The 16074-nt window shown below is 34.8% G+C and overlaps 1 protein-coding gene across 1 annotated transcript; it reads right to left on the minus strand.

The window, feature by feature from the left end:
• Positions 1-7585: 7585 nt before the first annotated feature.
• On the minus strand, positions 7586-14588 carry LOC112090775 (putative disease resistance protein At1g50180). The gene is made up of 3 exons (XM_024162843.1): positions 13520-14588; positions 13106-13282; positions 7586-9321 (listed from the first exon to the last, which is right to left on the minus strand). The coding sequence occupies exons 1-3, from the start codon at positions 14586-14588 to the stop codon at positions 7586-7588; spliced, it is 2982 nt and encodes a 993-aa protein (XP_024018611.1).
• Between the last annotated feature and the right edge of the window lie 1486 nt (positions 14589-16074).

A 16074-nucleotide genomic window follows, 5' to 3' on the forward strand; every position in this document is an offset into this window, starting at 1 on the left:
ATGGAAAATTGATTTGATTGATTCTTGATTGAGATTTCATAGCTGGATGATCTTTCTCTGCCTCCTAAGAACGTGTCCAGGTTCATATATCAGTTTTGGGAAGATTTCAGAATTAAAAGAAGATTGATTCGTCTGGTTTTGGCAAAGTTGGCCATAACAGCTATGTTGCAGTGTTGTTGCAATAAGATTTGCAACAGATGTGGTTCAGCGAATTAATTGAAGATGTGTCAAGCTATTCACAGCTTGCTTATTTATTAAAAGAGTCTCTGGAGTAATAAAACGTCTCTTGATGAGGTTTTTTGCTGGGTTGTGAGACAGGGGTGAGCACTTGTATTGAGTGAGATGATTTGAGTGTTTTTCGGGAGAAAAACTTTGTTGGAGGGATTCCAATGTTAAAAAGTCGAGGGGATCTCGCTGTTCAAGTCTATTGGGAAATTGCAAGTTCATAGGCGTCTTCTTAGAGAGGGAGTCTCGGGTAGATTAAGTCCAATTGAATTGTAAAAGAGTTCTCAGTGGATTGTTCATCATCTGGGCGTGGCCCCGCGGAGTAGGGTGTTACCGAACCGCGATATCATTTCTCTCGTGTTCTTTTATTTTATGTCTCTACATTATTCATATTGTCTTATAAATTATTAAAAGACTAAAACCGGTACTAACAGACTCCAAAGCTCATGATTATAAGTCCGTCAGGATTTTAGATTCTCAAAAGACTTGGGAATGCTTTGCTGAGGTTTACACCCTCGGTTCCAATTGTTGGAAACAGATTAAGGTTAATATAGAGCTTGATCTTGAATTTTGGCTTTGGGGATCGGGAAATAATTCATGATTAGTTCAATGGTTTACTATTAATGATTAGATATAGCTATGATATAACTAAGGGCTTTCTGAAAGGCATTCCTCTGTCAAACTCAAAGATTTATTAGATTTGTTGTATAAAGAATTATTTTTGTTCTTGTGTCTTTTTTTCTCTTATATATGATGATATTTTTGATAATCTTTAGTTTGCTGTTTAGTTTGTTAATTTGTGTTCAACATCTCCCTACAATGCATTTCGAGTCTCGGCACTTTTTCCTCAACATATCAACTTATTGATATACAAATTTTGCGCTTATCTGATTTTTTTCTTCCCCACAAGTTACGCTATACATGTGATTTGAACTGGAATTGATATAAGTTTGTGAACTACAGTTACTAAACGAACTTCCTGAGGGATAATTTTAAAAGCAATGATTTTTCACTTTTGCCTAATGCTTATATCTCTCTGCTATACTTAATGCTTTGAGCTTCATTTTTAAGCCTCTATGCTCAAATGTCAAGCACTTGGCAAAGGATCCTTGTTGATCAGGCAGGTCAAGTGTGAAGTAGCCTTGTCTTGTCGTTCCTAGTCCATCGCCTAACTAGATTCGTGGCCCGACCCATGCAACCTAGCTAACTCATGATCCCCTCGCTCAAAATGACTTTTGCGACGAGGGGAGCTCCACTGAGCTGTCGTCATCCTTGCACTGCTCCCGCTCCTGTTGCCTTAGATGTGAGCCTAATTAAACCTAAAACACCGCAAAAGAATGATGAGGTACCCTAATGACATTTGGAAACTATGGGCTACCAATGCACTAAAGTGCTATTATCTTTGAGAATGATGAGGTGCCCTAAGATTAACCAAATCTTTAAAAGCTTTCTTATGTTTCTATTATTTTCTTTTTTCGGGAACTTCCAGTGAGATATCGGTTAAATTTCGGGGTAATCACTAATATAAAAAAAATGTATATATGGCATGTCAAGAATTGTACAATAATCTACTCAAACTTTATATGTCTTGATACCAACATTGTTTAGGGAGGAGGCAAATAATGTTTTTTGCGAGGAGTGAAAATAAAAAGAATAACTTTGTGTGAAGTTAGGCAAAGATTTTATTGGTATCTCACCTCCATTTTTGGGACGTGAAATAGAAGAAAAGTTCTTCCATTCCATCCTGCTTTGCTCATGTACTGTTGAGATTAGTGAGAGAAGGAATTAGCTGAGATCCTTCCTGATGAATTCTAATTTGCACCCACAAGTAAGTCTAATTAGTTGCAAGGAATCAACGATAAAGATTTGCGGGTTCAAATTTTCACAAATAATCTTTTTTTTTTTTTGCGACGATAAGTCTAAAAAATGTCGTCGCAAAAAAACCGAAATTAATTTTTTTTTAATTTTTAAAAAATGGCAATTATTTAATTTTTAATATTTTTAACTAAACATTATTATGTTACATACTGAATAAAATTTATTAAGATACATTGAAAGTGAAATATAAATTAATATTAAAAATAGTAAATCTAAATAAATTTATAAAATATATTATGAATACTACATGAAGTGCATATATAATGTTCAAAAAAATATAAAAGTCCAAATAAAGTAAAAAAATAAAAAAGTACATATAACGGAACTAATCGTCTAAATTTGCAGCATCGCCAGCATCTGAATCATCATCAGGACTGTCATCATCTGAAGGAGGCAAATGAGCGTCTAGGTCAACTGGTTTTTGACGATCAATCGTAGGTAATTGGATGTTGGGTCTAGTCAAGCTTGAAGTAGACTGTGTTTTCTGCGTTTGTCTCTCCTCCTCCAAAGTGTTCTACATAATAAGACATTATAATTATTTATACGTGTTATAAAACCACTATTTCAGTATAAAAAAATTTAATATGAAAAATAAAAATACTTACAAAAGTCTGTTCTGCTTGGGGATTAACCCAAGAGGCCCCGCGACGATGCATGTCCCCCCAATTGAGAGCTATATGTAAAGTGACGATTGTGTAAGAGTTCATATTTTTGCTAGATATTGTATACGGGGAGAAATAGAAGATAAGAGCTAGAAATCAAACCAGTCGTAATGGGTATCCATAAATATTAAGTGGAGCTTGGCTCAAAGATCCACCTCCATGTTTTGGATGGTGGAACTTGCAGGACGCACCAAATTTACAGGTCCCAGTTTTTAAATACTACTGTTCATTAAGCAACAAAACCATAGATGTATTAGAAAGAACAAAGAGGCTAAATCAGATTAAACTTTATAGATTTTCCAAATATCTACATTATCAACATGATGATCAGTAAGACCATTTTACTGACTGAAATAACTAAACTTACCTGACATACAGGTTCTCCCACTCGCTCCGGGTACTCCCTAGTAGCTCTCACAGCTGCCGCCACCTAAGTGAATCATTAAACCCAAAACAAAAACACTAATGAGACCATTTTGACCACTGTCAAGGAGGGGAAAAAAAGTGTAGAATTATGGGCACCGAGTAGGACAACCACCATCGCACCACTAAGCCCAAAACAACACAAACATGAAGCTTAATGAAGACAAATTTTAAGTACCCAAAGACCATTAGATTCCAAAACGAACACCAATTTCGATAATTCCATTTCCTCAGCTTTGTTACCACATTAAACAGCATTAAATTCGGACAAAAGAGCATCAGAAACAAGCTAACAATAAACTAACACTCAAGTTAAGCATACGAAGACAAGTTCCTTTGACTATAAGATAAGCTACTGCTGAGAGAGTGTGAAAATAGAGTAATTCTTAAATAAATGCAATAATGGCATTAATTAACTATTAATGACATAGTCAACGACGACAAAAGGATTTTACCGCGGCGCGATCACGAGGATGGTTGTAACGACACCAGACACCATATCCACATTGCCCAGTTCGCATGTAGTACACGCAATTCGGCACGCCGGGACGCTCCGGGTATGATTCGCCACCGGTCAACCCCAATTGCCACATGGATTCTACACAAATTCTCCCCCAAAATCCATATCAAAACCCTAGCCAAAACCCCACATTGCGAAACCCTAGCCGGGCTCCGTCCGTACAACTCCATTGAACCCGAGAGAGCTTCTTTATTTTATTTTTTTTTTCCTTTTTGTTTTAAGGAAACTGGGTTTCTGTACTACACACAACTGTATAAAAAAAAAAACTAACGGAGGAAAAGAAAAATAAACGAAAAAGGAAAAAACAGAAAACGATTCTACAGTAGTAGTGTTCGAGAAAGATCCAAGAGCTCGATTGAAGTCCTGTCAGATTATGTTAGCCTCTTCAAAGTCTTGGCGGGGGCGGCCGGAGAGGGGAAAAAGAGAGAAGGGAGCGGAAGAGAGAGAGAGAGAGAGAGAAGGGAAAAGAGAGAGAGAGAGAAGGGAAGAGAGAGAGAAGAGGGCCGGGGGCGACGAAAAGAGGAGGCAAAGAGAGAGAAAACGTCGGGGGAAAATGAAGAAGAAGAAGAAGATAGGGTATATTAGATCAGACTTATTTGCGACGACATAATGTCATCGCAAATACGTCACAGCTGGCAATTAGTTACAACGACATTATGTCGTCGCAAATAATTTTAGAGTCATCGCAAATAATCATATTTTCCGCGTTTAGTTTTTGGTAAAATCTTAAAAAGATTATTTTCGACGACAAAGAGAAAAATGTCATCGCAAATAACCTCAAATTATTTGTGACAACAAATATCGTCGCAAATATCATATTACTTGAGATGCCTTTTCGTATTATTTGTGACGATAAATTTTGTCGCAAAATATGTCGTCGCTAATGTCCTTAATTGTTGTAGTGTCTCCAACTAAATATTACACTGAATAATTGGTCCCCCACCGCAAATTCCATACTGCTGATTATTGTGAGTTTCCAAAGATATAAATTGGGCTAGAAATTATGAGAAATTAAAGGTAGAAAACAAAAGAAAAGAGTATTGAAACCGATATAGGTTCTTTATAAAACAAAAGTCCTTGCTTAGAGGTTCAAACTAGCTAGAGTTCTTTTCTTTCAGCCATTTTCAATCAAAGAGATTAATCTCCTTGATCTATGAAATGAATTTTCTTGCAAACCTCCCTTGATTCTAAGTGTGAAAGCATATATAATAGTCTTGTGAGCCATAAATTAAACAAAGATGTTGACGCTGACAAAAGCCTTTTGTCTTCATCTTGCAAAGGTCCATTTTTTTTTAACTTCCTTTCCCTGAAATGTCTGATCACGCGCTTTAGTTTGGTTGAAATAGCTATTCATGTTGAATATCAATCGTTAAAACAATGAGTCGAGAGAGTGACAAAATGAGTGACAAGAAATGTGTTGTTAGCATTTCTCTAATTGTTATCGTTAGAATTTAAAGTATTTTGACAACTTGAAATGAAATCTTTCTAATGGAAATGCTCACATGTACTAACTGCATTTGTAACTTGACTTGACTGACTCGTCTATTTTTTTCTCTCTATCTCAATTAATTCTATCAATTTGAGTGGGGGATTCGTACAACCAGGGATGTTAAAATTTTATGCTCGGTGGATTTACCGCTAGACTAAGTTTATAACTATGGACGTTATAGGTTCTTATATATGTTGAGATTAGTACGTGACTCCTGAGAATGCAACCTGTAAATCATATTTTCTTACAACTTAAAGCAATAACCAACTCTTTTTTTCCGTCCGAATAAGAAAAAGAAAAAGAAAAACAAAGAAGATAAACAGAATGTTTGAAAAAATTGGAAAGTCTTTTACTATTTGGTCTACCAAAAGAAAATACTTTATACCACTTTCAATGCTTGTTCCTCCACACTTCCTCAAAATTTTTATGTTTTAAATGCTGTGACCAAAACGGTATGTTGGGTCTCACTTGGGGAGGGTCATATGTAACTAATTACTGGGCCACGGTGCCACGGTATCTCTAAATTTTCAATGCTTTTCATATTGTGGGTCATAGCGCAGCAAGACTTTAGCTTATAACTTGCTATTCCATAATTATACTTCTTTCTTAAATACAATCTGAAAATCGGTAACTACATCGTAGTTCAGAAATTTCTGAACTTTAGTTTATAACTTGTTATTCCATAATTATATCAATAAATACTTATCATAAAAGTATTTATATTAATGATATAAAGGATTCTATGAAATATTATCACATACAATAATTCCGATAAATTTCTCGGTCATGACAACAATTTCTAGAATTTTTGGGTTATTTTTGTCAAAAAGGGGGAGTAGGTAGTCTATGATGTTTAAAGTTCAGGGGGAGTTTACGAAAGTTATTTTATTTTAGTTTCCAATATTAGTTTTGCCAAAACAATGTGAAAGGGGGAGATTGTTGGGATTTGTTTCCCAAATTTTGTATTGATTCTAATCGTTTTATGATTGACATTATTTTAGGAATGATTGGCATTATTTTAGAATGATTGGCTAGTTGATTATGTTTGAGAATAGATGAGCAGCTGACAAGTTCTTTATGGAAAGTTTCTGCAAGATCTGGAAACTTAATATAGTTTCTGTTTTTGAAAGTCAACTATTGATCCAAAGATAGTAAATTGATAATTTGTGATTTGATTGAGTTTCATGGCCGGATGATCTTCCTCTGTCTCTTAGGAATGAGTCCATATTCTTATATCAGTTTGGGAAGGTTTCAGAATTAAAGGAGTTTGATTCGGGCTAGTTTTGAGAAAGTTGATATTGACAGCTATGTTGCAGTTATTGTTGCAACAAGGATCTGCAACAGATTTGGTTCAGCGAATTAATTGAAGAGGTCGTCAAAGCTGTTAACATTTTTGCTTATTTATTCAAAGAGTCTCTCGAGTTATTGTATGCTTTTTGATGAGTTTTTGCTAGGTTGTGAGACAGGGGTGTGCACTTGTATTCAGAGAGATGATTTGAGTATTTTTCGGGAGACAAACTTAGTTGGAGGGATTCCAATGTTAAAAAGTCGAGGGGATCTCACTCTTCAAGTTCATTGGGAAATTGCAAGTTCATAGGCGTCTTCTTAGAGAGGGAGTCTCGGGTAAATTAAGTCCAATTGAATTGTAAAAGAGTTCTTAGTGGATTGTTCATCATCTGGGTGTGGCCCCGCGGAGTAGGTTGTGACCGAACCGCGATATCATTTCTCTTGTGTTCTTTTATTTTACGTCTCTACATTATTTATATTGTGTTATAAAGTATTAAAAATCTCAAACCAGTACCAACAAGTACAATAAAGAGAAAAAAACTAAGCACATTAATTCATAATTAAAGCTCCTTATGCTTGTAAATTAGGTTCAAAATATGAATATATATATATATATATCCAACAACCGTAAATATATAACTAAGGACGCTAATTCATAATTAAAAATATATATTTTATTGGAACAAAGAAGAAACTCCGATAATGGCAGCAGGGGCCCAAGGTCCAAGCTCTTATTCTGGTCAAAGCTCCACTCAAACATATATTTATATTCACCTTATGTTCTCACTGCACGCACGACAAATTATTAAACATTAGAGGTCTACGAAAAGGCCTATATAACGGGTAGACCGATAAATATAAAAATGATTGTTCCAAGTGTGCTGACAAAATCTTACATAGAATTAGGCCTCGTTTATTTCACCGATTCGAGTTTTAAGTTTCTACAGTAAAAGTTCTCAGAAAATGTCACATCTAAGTTTTAAGTTTCTACAGTGAAAAACTCTTAGAAAATGTCACATCTCAACTCGGATCCGCGAAGTGAACGAGACCTTAGAGTATTGAGTTTAAGTAGAGGGGACTGTGAATGAAAAAAGTACCTTTTTAAGTGATTACAAGTGAAGGCACATGTTGGACTTTGTAGAAATCCTCTCCTCCTTCCTCTAATCTCTCTCTCAATTCTAGGCACCCTTCAATCTTCACTTCCTTGAGAGTTGTGATGTTTCTTAATCCATCTGGAAGCTTCCTCAAGCGATAGCAATCACGAATGCTCAGATAGCAAAGACTAGTTAATGCTCCGTCCTCTATCATCCACTCTTTCAAGATGTTATCAAAGGAAAGAGATTCAAGTAGAGGGAAGCCACCTTTTGAGCACACGACCACCTCACTCCCTATGAAGCTATACTTACCAAAGTGGAGGGCCCTTAAATTGGGCAGCTTTTCTATCGTCCTCATTGAGTCACCCTTGAGAGCCGTCAACTCTAATGATAACCTCACAAGTTTATGGGAGAATTGGTTTTCTTCTGGTAACCTTATTATTGGCATGCGCACTTTAAGCTCATAAATTTCAGGATAACATGATATTACAGGTATAATATCAACCCAGTCTTCTCCAGCATTGTGCGAATAGTTTTCAGCCAACAACGATAGAGAGCTGACGCAAGTAAATTTGACGCCTGTGCAATTGTGGTAGATTCTCCCCAAGTCTTTACCCACCACGAGTACTAATTTCTTGAGATTAGTCAGTTGCAAAAAATCATTTACATCAACATGCTCTGTGTAAACATTGCACAATGTTTGCAAAGTATTCTTGACATTGGGTAGTCGTAAACGATCTTTGCTGAAAATATTATACGTACCACGGGTAGGTAAGTATAAACGTCGCAATTGCTCCAACCTCCATATCTCATTTGCTATTTCTACGTAATATGACCTCAAATCTAAAGTCTCCAGGCGTCTCAAATTCCCAATAGAAGCTGGGATCTTTTCCACTGGCCTCCCACGAATACTGAACAACCTTAAGTGGACAAGTTTCCCAATTTCCTTAGGCAACTTCCATGAATGATGAGTATCTAAACCGAAAGCTTCGAGTCTCAAAACTCTAAGGAACTTAAAGTGATTCAGAAAAAGTTTCAATACTTTCTCCGAAGGTTCAGATCCCGAAGATTGAAAATATATGAGAGACCTAAGAGAGCCATATCTGCCTTTAATAAAGGGAAGTAAATCATCAAAAACATGATCAGTATAGATGGCAAGTCTCCGTAACTTATTTCTTGGCAATAACTTGTCTCTACTCCTCAGATCAAAAAATTGCAAAAAAGTTTCCTCTCGAGCTTTGAACAAACTCATATCCCTCATGAGATCATGAACGCGGCATGATTTTATTCTTCCAGTTGGACCCAATCTTCCCACTTGAATCATGTTTCTGTCCAATAACTCCGTCAAGTAATGATATGCTACATCGTCATCCATTGAACTCTGTGTTTGTTGATCGAATGAAATGAAACCTTCTGCTATCCACGTATGACATAATATGCTGACCTTTATCTCATGATCCTCCGGGGAATGGGCCAAGTACAAAAAACATGGCTTTAAATGATATGGCAACTCGTCATAGCTCAAGCTTAATATAGACGAAACGCTATGGTATTCTTGTTCTGCATGCACTAATTTGCCTTTGTTTATATATTCTTTCACATTCTCACGCAACTTGTCCCACTCTTCAATTGTGCATTTCGTTGAGAGAAGTCCACTAAGCACAATAATGGCTAATGGCAAACCATCACAGTGTTTAAGCATCTCTTCTCCTAGTTTTTTCATCTCTTCATTATATTTCAAATCTGCGAGAAAACAAAAAAAGCTAATAAATACGTATATTACAGTTTTATTTTAAAGTTCTACCATATATGTATTGAATAAAAGGAATTGTGGTCATTGTTTGACCGAGTCTACAGGATTAGTTTTTTGATTTCTGATGTTTGTTTGAGTTGTTCCTAGTCTTAGGGGTATGTGTCTGGGACATAGGATCATTTAAGGTTAATGGATAATGTATTGGAGTCAGAGTAGTTCTTAAAGCATTTAAAGACGTAGCTCTTAAAGCATTTATGTTGAAGTTTGGCATCATAAATTTTACTTTGCCTTATTCAAAAAAGGATCGTTTTAGCGGCTTCAACAAATTATTTGCTGTGAAATTGAATCATTAAGAATTTGCCAAACATATTGTTCGACACTCATATCAATTGAAGCCTTTTTAGATTCGAAGGATGAGTTTTCTTCATCGGAGGGAATGATGCAGATCTTATAGCTTATACTCAGGAATTTTATCTCTAATTGTTTGTATTTTAAACTAGGCCTTATCTTTAGCATGATTTATTTATTTAAGGATAATTATGTTTATTTCTTTTTATAATAAGCTTTATGATTTGGGTTTTAAATTCAATTAGAAATAGGATTTTTCTCTTAATGATAAGATTTAGGATTTGAATTTCAAACTTAATTAGAGATAGGATTTTTAGTTTTAGTTGCTATTTGTGAGAGTAATTCCTTGAATCGACACTCCACAAATGAGAAATTGGTTTCAAAAAAAGTTAGAAGATTATGGCCGTGTTTGGAACTGATCATGTTTTTGTTTTCCATGTTTTTCGAGAAAAAAAAATGAAAACGTTTTCAAAACGGCGTTTGGCACAATAAAAATAAAAAAGGAAATGAAAATGATTTTTTGGTCTAGTGTAAAATGAGAGAAATGAAAAATGACTTTTAGTTATTTTTTATTTATTTTTTTGTCATTTTTTGTTTTCGAGCAGAGAGAGAGAAAGCGAGATATTAATGATTTTTTTTACACTGAAAATAATCTCTTGATAAAACTACAAAACGCATTTTCAAAAATAATTTTTATCTCATATTGAAAACGTTTTCATTTTCTTTTTCATACAAAAAATAAAATCATTTTAAAACGAATTCCAAACACGCCCTATGTCGTTTGCCGAATAACTGAAGCACAACATTTTGGTTAATAAGATGGAAGCCAACCAGCTGAAAACACGTGGCAGATTAAAGTCGGTCAATAATTGCTTCAGCTGAGAGGAGTTCTTCAAAAAGTTTTAGACAGAAAGATGTAGAGAGAGAAACAAATTGTAGTTGAGAAATCTTAGAGATAGTGTTTGGTTACCTGGAAAATCTGGGTAAAGGGCTTTGTTAGTTATTGGGTATTTTCCTTGATAAACACTGGGTTTAGGGATTTCTCTGTGTTGTTTTTCTGGAATTGATCTCTGTAATCTCTGAGGGAAGAGAGACTTGAGGGTGTAATCAATTCTCATATAGTGAAAGGGCTTTCTTGTGTGTTAGTCCAACGAGGACGTAGGATCTTTGTATCCGAACCTCGGTGAAATTTTCTGGTGTGATTTTTTTATTTGATTTCTTAAGTTCAATTCAAGTCTCTGTTAGGTTCTCCCTAACACAATTTAAGATCCTCATTGTTATTTTAGTTATTCAGTTTTGACTTTCATTAAGAAAATCCCTGAGAGTTCTCTCAACATCTCTGAGTAAATTTTGGTATTTAACGTCTTCATTACATCAAATTCAAAAAAAAAAAAAAAAAAAAAAGTGGAAGGGAAACATGGTGATGAGTGAGTTTTATGCTTACAAGTTTGGTGTTTAGATCTTAACTTTTAGTTGGTTTTTGAGTTTCTAGTATAAGATTTACGTTCGATTTCGTGTTTGTTTTATAGGATAGGTAGGAGCGAGCATTTTGGATTGATTTGGAGTTAATTGGAACAAAAGAAGTATAAAACATTCACTTTTAAGGAAGGATGAGTGCCGTGGCACCAAACAAGCAAGGCCACAACACTAGAAAGGCGGTTTGAGAAGATAGACAGTGAAAAAGAGATTGACATTTCAAGTGAGTATCTCCCGCAACTAAAATTTGTTTTTCATTTACTTTTTAAATTTTTGGGATGGTTTGGAATTGTAAATAAAAAAATAAAAAAAAAGAAAGCAATAAATGAAAGGAAGGAGGGAGAGGGGTAGAATAAATGAGAAAGAGAGATAGAGAATGTACAGTGATAGCAATAATAGAAATCGGCGGGGTACATTTAAGAAAATAAATAAAAATAAAAAAGATAAAATGTATTTTTTTTAGTTGGGGTACATAATTATGTGGCTTCTATTTGGATTAGGGCTATAAGAAATCACCCCGAACCCGACGAACCCGGCCGAGCTGAGCCGACCCTACTCGAAAATCACGGGTTTTCAATTTTTTATTTAATTTTCGGTTTTAATTATGCCTAACCCGCACTGCGCGGGTAGGAGCGCGGGGTGGGGTTACATGAACTCGAGATAACCCTACCTGGCCGAACATGTTCAAAGTAGGTAAAACAATGTCCAACACTTCAAATTCTTACTTTCATAAGTTTATGGACTTTATACATTTAAACTGTTAACTTATTTATGTTTTGGATTCACGATTTGTGTACAAAATGCTTGTATGCCATAGTTGTTGAATTAGGACATTCTTTATTTATATTGGAAGTGTTTGATTTCAAAGTGAGTGTTTTAATTGTTCACCTTGCATTTAGACCCCCTCTTGAAGGAGAGACATGTTCAGTTTGATAATGATTTCTTCTGTAACAAGCACAGATTAATTGACTAAAAAGTGATCATGTGGTCCTTGAGATCATCAACCTGAGTAACTCGAGTAACCCGACCCTACCCGAGGTCACCCGAAAGGTTGCGGGTTTGTAGACTTAAGAGAGTGTCGCGGCCCAAAATTTTCTCAACCCGCATTGGTCGGGTAGGCTCAATTTTTTGGCTCAACCCTACCCTACCCGGCCAATTTACACCCCTAATTTGGATCCTAGTTGGCCTTACTAAAATCATTTTCATAAATAAATCTTGCTTAATTATTATTTTTCTGCTTTATTCTAACCAATGTTTTTCTTAAATATGTACTATTTATTTCAATACATATAATATTCAACAAAAACATACATTTTGATGAAATCGAAATTTTGGGTCCATCAACATTTTTGTTCTTGAGATCTTCTATTTTTAAATGTTCTACTTATATACTGCTACCCTCTTAACATTATTTTCCCATAAGTATCGGTAAATAATTTTTTCATTAAGATGTTTCCACAAAAATATTTTTTTTTCTCTCTAAAATGTGCTTTATTTAATAAGATCTAACTTATTTGACCATTTAAAAAAAAAAAAAAAATCTAGCCAACATTTTGCTCTCAAATTTAAGCTTTGCTTACTTCTAAGTTTAATAGCTTCGATAACTTAGAATTAGCATATTGTACTGCTGCATGAATCCTAATAAATTAAAGTAAAACTAAGTCTGTCAGGAAAGTTCGACCAACTTCATGGATGTTTTATTATTAATTGATTACATAGTTCTTATGAAAATAATAAATAGAACTAAGGAACAAAAAATATGCAAACTAACTCCAGCAAAAAATAATAATAATAATAAAGTAGGTTATTTCCTATTTATCTACTATTTTTAATTAGTAATTATTAATGGAGGAAACAGAAAAAAGAGAGAAGTGCATTCAAGTTGATATGTATTACATATGAAGATGAATAGTGCGGCAAATTTAAAAGAGAATGATAGAGAAATATTACTTGTTTCTTGTTTTCTGAAAGAAGATTTCTTCTCAAACAACTCCCAACTCTCATTCTCATTGAGTAACCGTGGTTGATGGAGCAGGCCGTTCTTATCTGCAGACAAAGCCACCTCTCTGTGACGAGTAGTGAGTATGATTCTGCTATCTGTCTCTTCTTGTACAGAAAATGCAGCCTCTAGAAGTTTCCACACATCAACGGTCCAAATATCATCGAGGAGAATCAAGCACTTGTTATCTTTCTAAATAAATAAATAATAAAGTAGGTTATTTCCTATTTATCTACTATTTTTAATTAGTAATTATGAATGGAGGAAACAGAAAAAAGAGAGAAAAGTGCATTCAAGTTGATATGTATTAGATATGAAGATGAATAGTGCGGCAAATTTAAAAGAGAATGATAGAGAAATATTACTTGTTTCTTGTTTTCTGAAAGAAGATTTCTTCTCAAACAACTCCCAACTCTCATTCTCATTGAGTAACCGTGGTTGATGGAGCAGGCCGTTCTTATCTGCAGACAAAGCCACCTCTCTGTGACGAGTAGTGAGTATGATTCTGCTTTCTGTCTCTTCTTGTACAGAAAATGCAGCCTCTAGAAGTTTCCACGCATCAACGGTCCAAATATCATCGAGGAGAATCAAGCACTTGTTATCTTTCTGAACTTTGCAGAGCTCCTTGGCTACTTCATCATCTCCCATTAATTTGATTTCTTCTCTTTTTTCCCTGGTTGGGCTTGGAGAGGTAAGTTTGATTAAAATTTCTTCCCACACAAGGCGTTTTTCACATTGTTGGGATATAGACTCCCAAGCAAAGCGATCAAAATGACGCCTGACTTGAGGATGATGATAAACCTTTCTAGCAAGGGTGGTTTTTCCGAGACCGCCCATCCCACAAATAGAAATCACACGATGGGGATTAGCTTCTTTCGTCAACGCTGCTGCCAACTTCTCGATATCTTCGTCAAGTCCGATGACATCTTTTTCAGCAACATGAGAATAAGCGCGCCTCAACTGTCTTTGGAGCTGGTAATTCGAAGAACTACTTTCTCCTTTGCTGTCCGGTAATTTCGTGATGCCCATCGCTTGAAAATCTGAGGTCATGGTTGAAAATCTGGTAAAAATTAGGTCGATCTCTGATCCAACTTTATGGAGCTCAATTCCTTCAATCCAAATGCAAGCGAACCTTTTCAATATATTCTTGACACCTCGTTTCCTTCGAGACTCAACTTTTAGGACAAAAGTTTCGACAACGTCTTCTAAAGCAAGAGCAAATTCACTTATTTCTGCAACCCAAAGGCGTACTCTATTGTCCGCATCCATTCCGCGTCTGACAAATGCATCGGCATCTTTTAAGAAGCTGCGCATCCTTCGTAGCTTGGACTGCGCCTCCTCAACTTGGCCTTCGACTCCATACAAGAATTTCGCTTCGGAAATGAGCAAGTCTCCAAGTCTTTCAATCGCAAAGGAAAGGGCGGCGTCAGCCATCTCTTGATGTCCCAGGAAAATCGACTGAACTCTTTTTTCATGTAGTTTTCTTGAGACCTTAATTTGGTTGTGGATCTCTGTTTGGAGGATGCTAATATTGATTTAATTTGTATATCAATATTTTCTTGTGCAAATGGCTTTAAATTATTTTGCAAGTGACCTCATATGGCCAGCCAGCTCGAAGTCAACCGCGGTGGGTGTGTGATGACCTCATATGACCGCATAGTCTTATTGGTACTAAATTTTAAAAGGGAAAGACGTTGTAATAATAGAGGATAAATATATTTTACGTTGAATCATTTTATGTCTTGTTGAGCATTTGAATAAAATATGACTGATCAAATACGGGATAATATATATATACAATACCATGATTGGTTTGGCTTACGCCGTCAACAAAATAATAATCATCAAAAGAAGTCCCCACTTGCCAAATAATAATAAGAATAATAATAATAATAATAATAATAATAAAGATGATGATGTCTTTGAAACTGATATCAAAGCATTACCTAAGTGATGGTAAATATCAAACTATTAAATGCCATGTTTGGAAGCCCAATTTTTGTTTTTTATTTGTCGCGTTTGTTACGAAATTTATAAATTTTAAAAAAAAAATTGATAATATTTTGACCTTTTTTGGAAAGAAATTTCAAAATCACTAATTATTGGCAAGATTTCACATAGAAGGAAAAGTTATATAACTATAAAGTTGTCCAAGTGTTTTAAGTTAGCTTAAATTTATAACTCTATTTGAACTAATAGTGAAAATGGCTAGATGCATTTAATAGTTTGACTCTTTACTCTCGAAACTTTTTGCTATTTGGTAATTTTTCCTAAAATTTTAATATTGAGAAATACTAAATTTGGGGCCTGTTTAGTTCGCTGATTCGAGTTTTTAATTCGAATTGATATGTGACTTTATGTAAGAGCTTTTTACTGTAGTAAAAAAGTTAGATATGATTGTTTTTTAGAGCTTTTTACTGTAACAAAACTCAAATTTTAAACTCAAATCGGTGAAATGAACGAGACCTGACTCTTTCACAAACTCCAGTATCTCTTGCCACTTTTCAATTTAATTTTTCTTGATAAACTACTCAGAAACTTAGTCACCAGTTTATAACTTATTTACAAAAATTGCCACTACACCCTTTTACTAACCGACTTTCTTCTCCAGCCCATCTTCAAAAGCCATGTTTGGAAGTCCAATTTTTGTTTTTTATTTGTCAAGTTTGTTACGAAATTTATAAAGTTTTTTAAAAAAAAAAAAAAATTGATAATATTTTGACCTTTTATGGAAAGAAATTTTGAAATCATTAATTATTGGCAAGATTTAATATAGAAAGAAAAGTTATATAACTCTAAAGTTATTGAAGCGTTTTAAGTTGGCTTAAATTTATAACTCTATTTGAATTAACGGTGAATATGGCTGGGTACAATTATGACAGTTTACTTTTTAAACTTTCGCTCTTTGGTAATTTTTATA

Source organism: Morus notabilis, unplaced genomic scaffold (assembly GCF_000414095.1).
Source record: "Morus notabilis unplaced genomic scaffold, ASM41409v2 Scaffold946, whole genome shotgun sequence".
Lineage (NCBI taxonomy): Eukaryota > Viridiplantae > Streptophyta > Magnoliopsida > Rosales > Moraceae > Morus > Morus notabilis.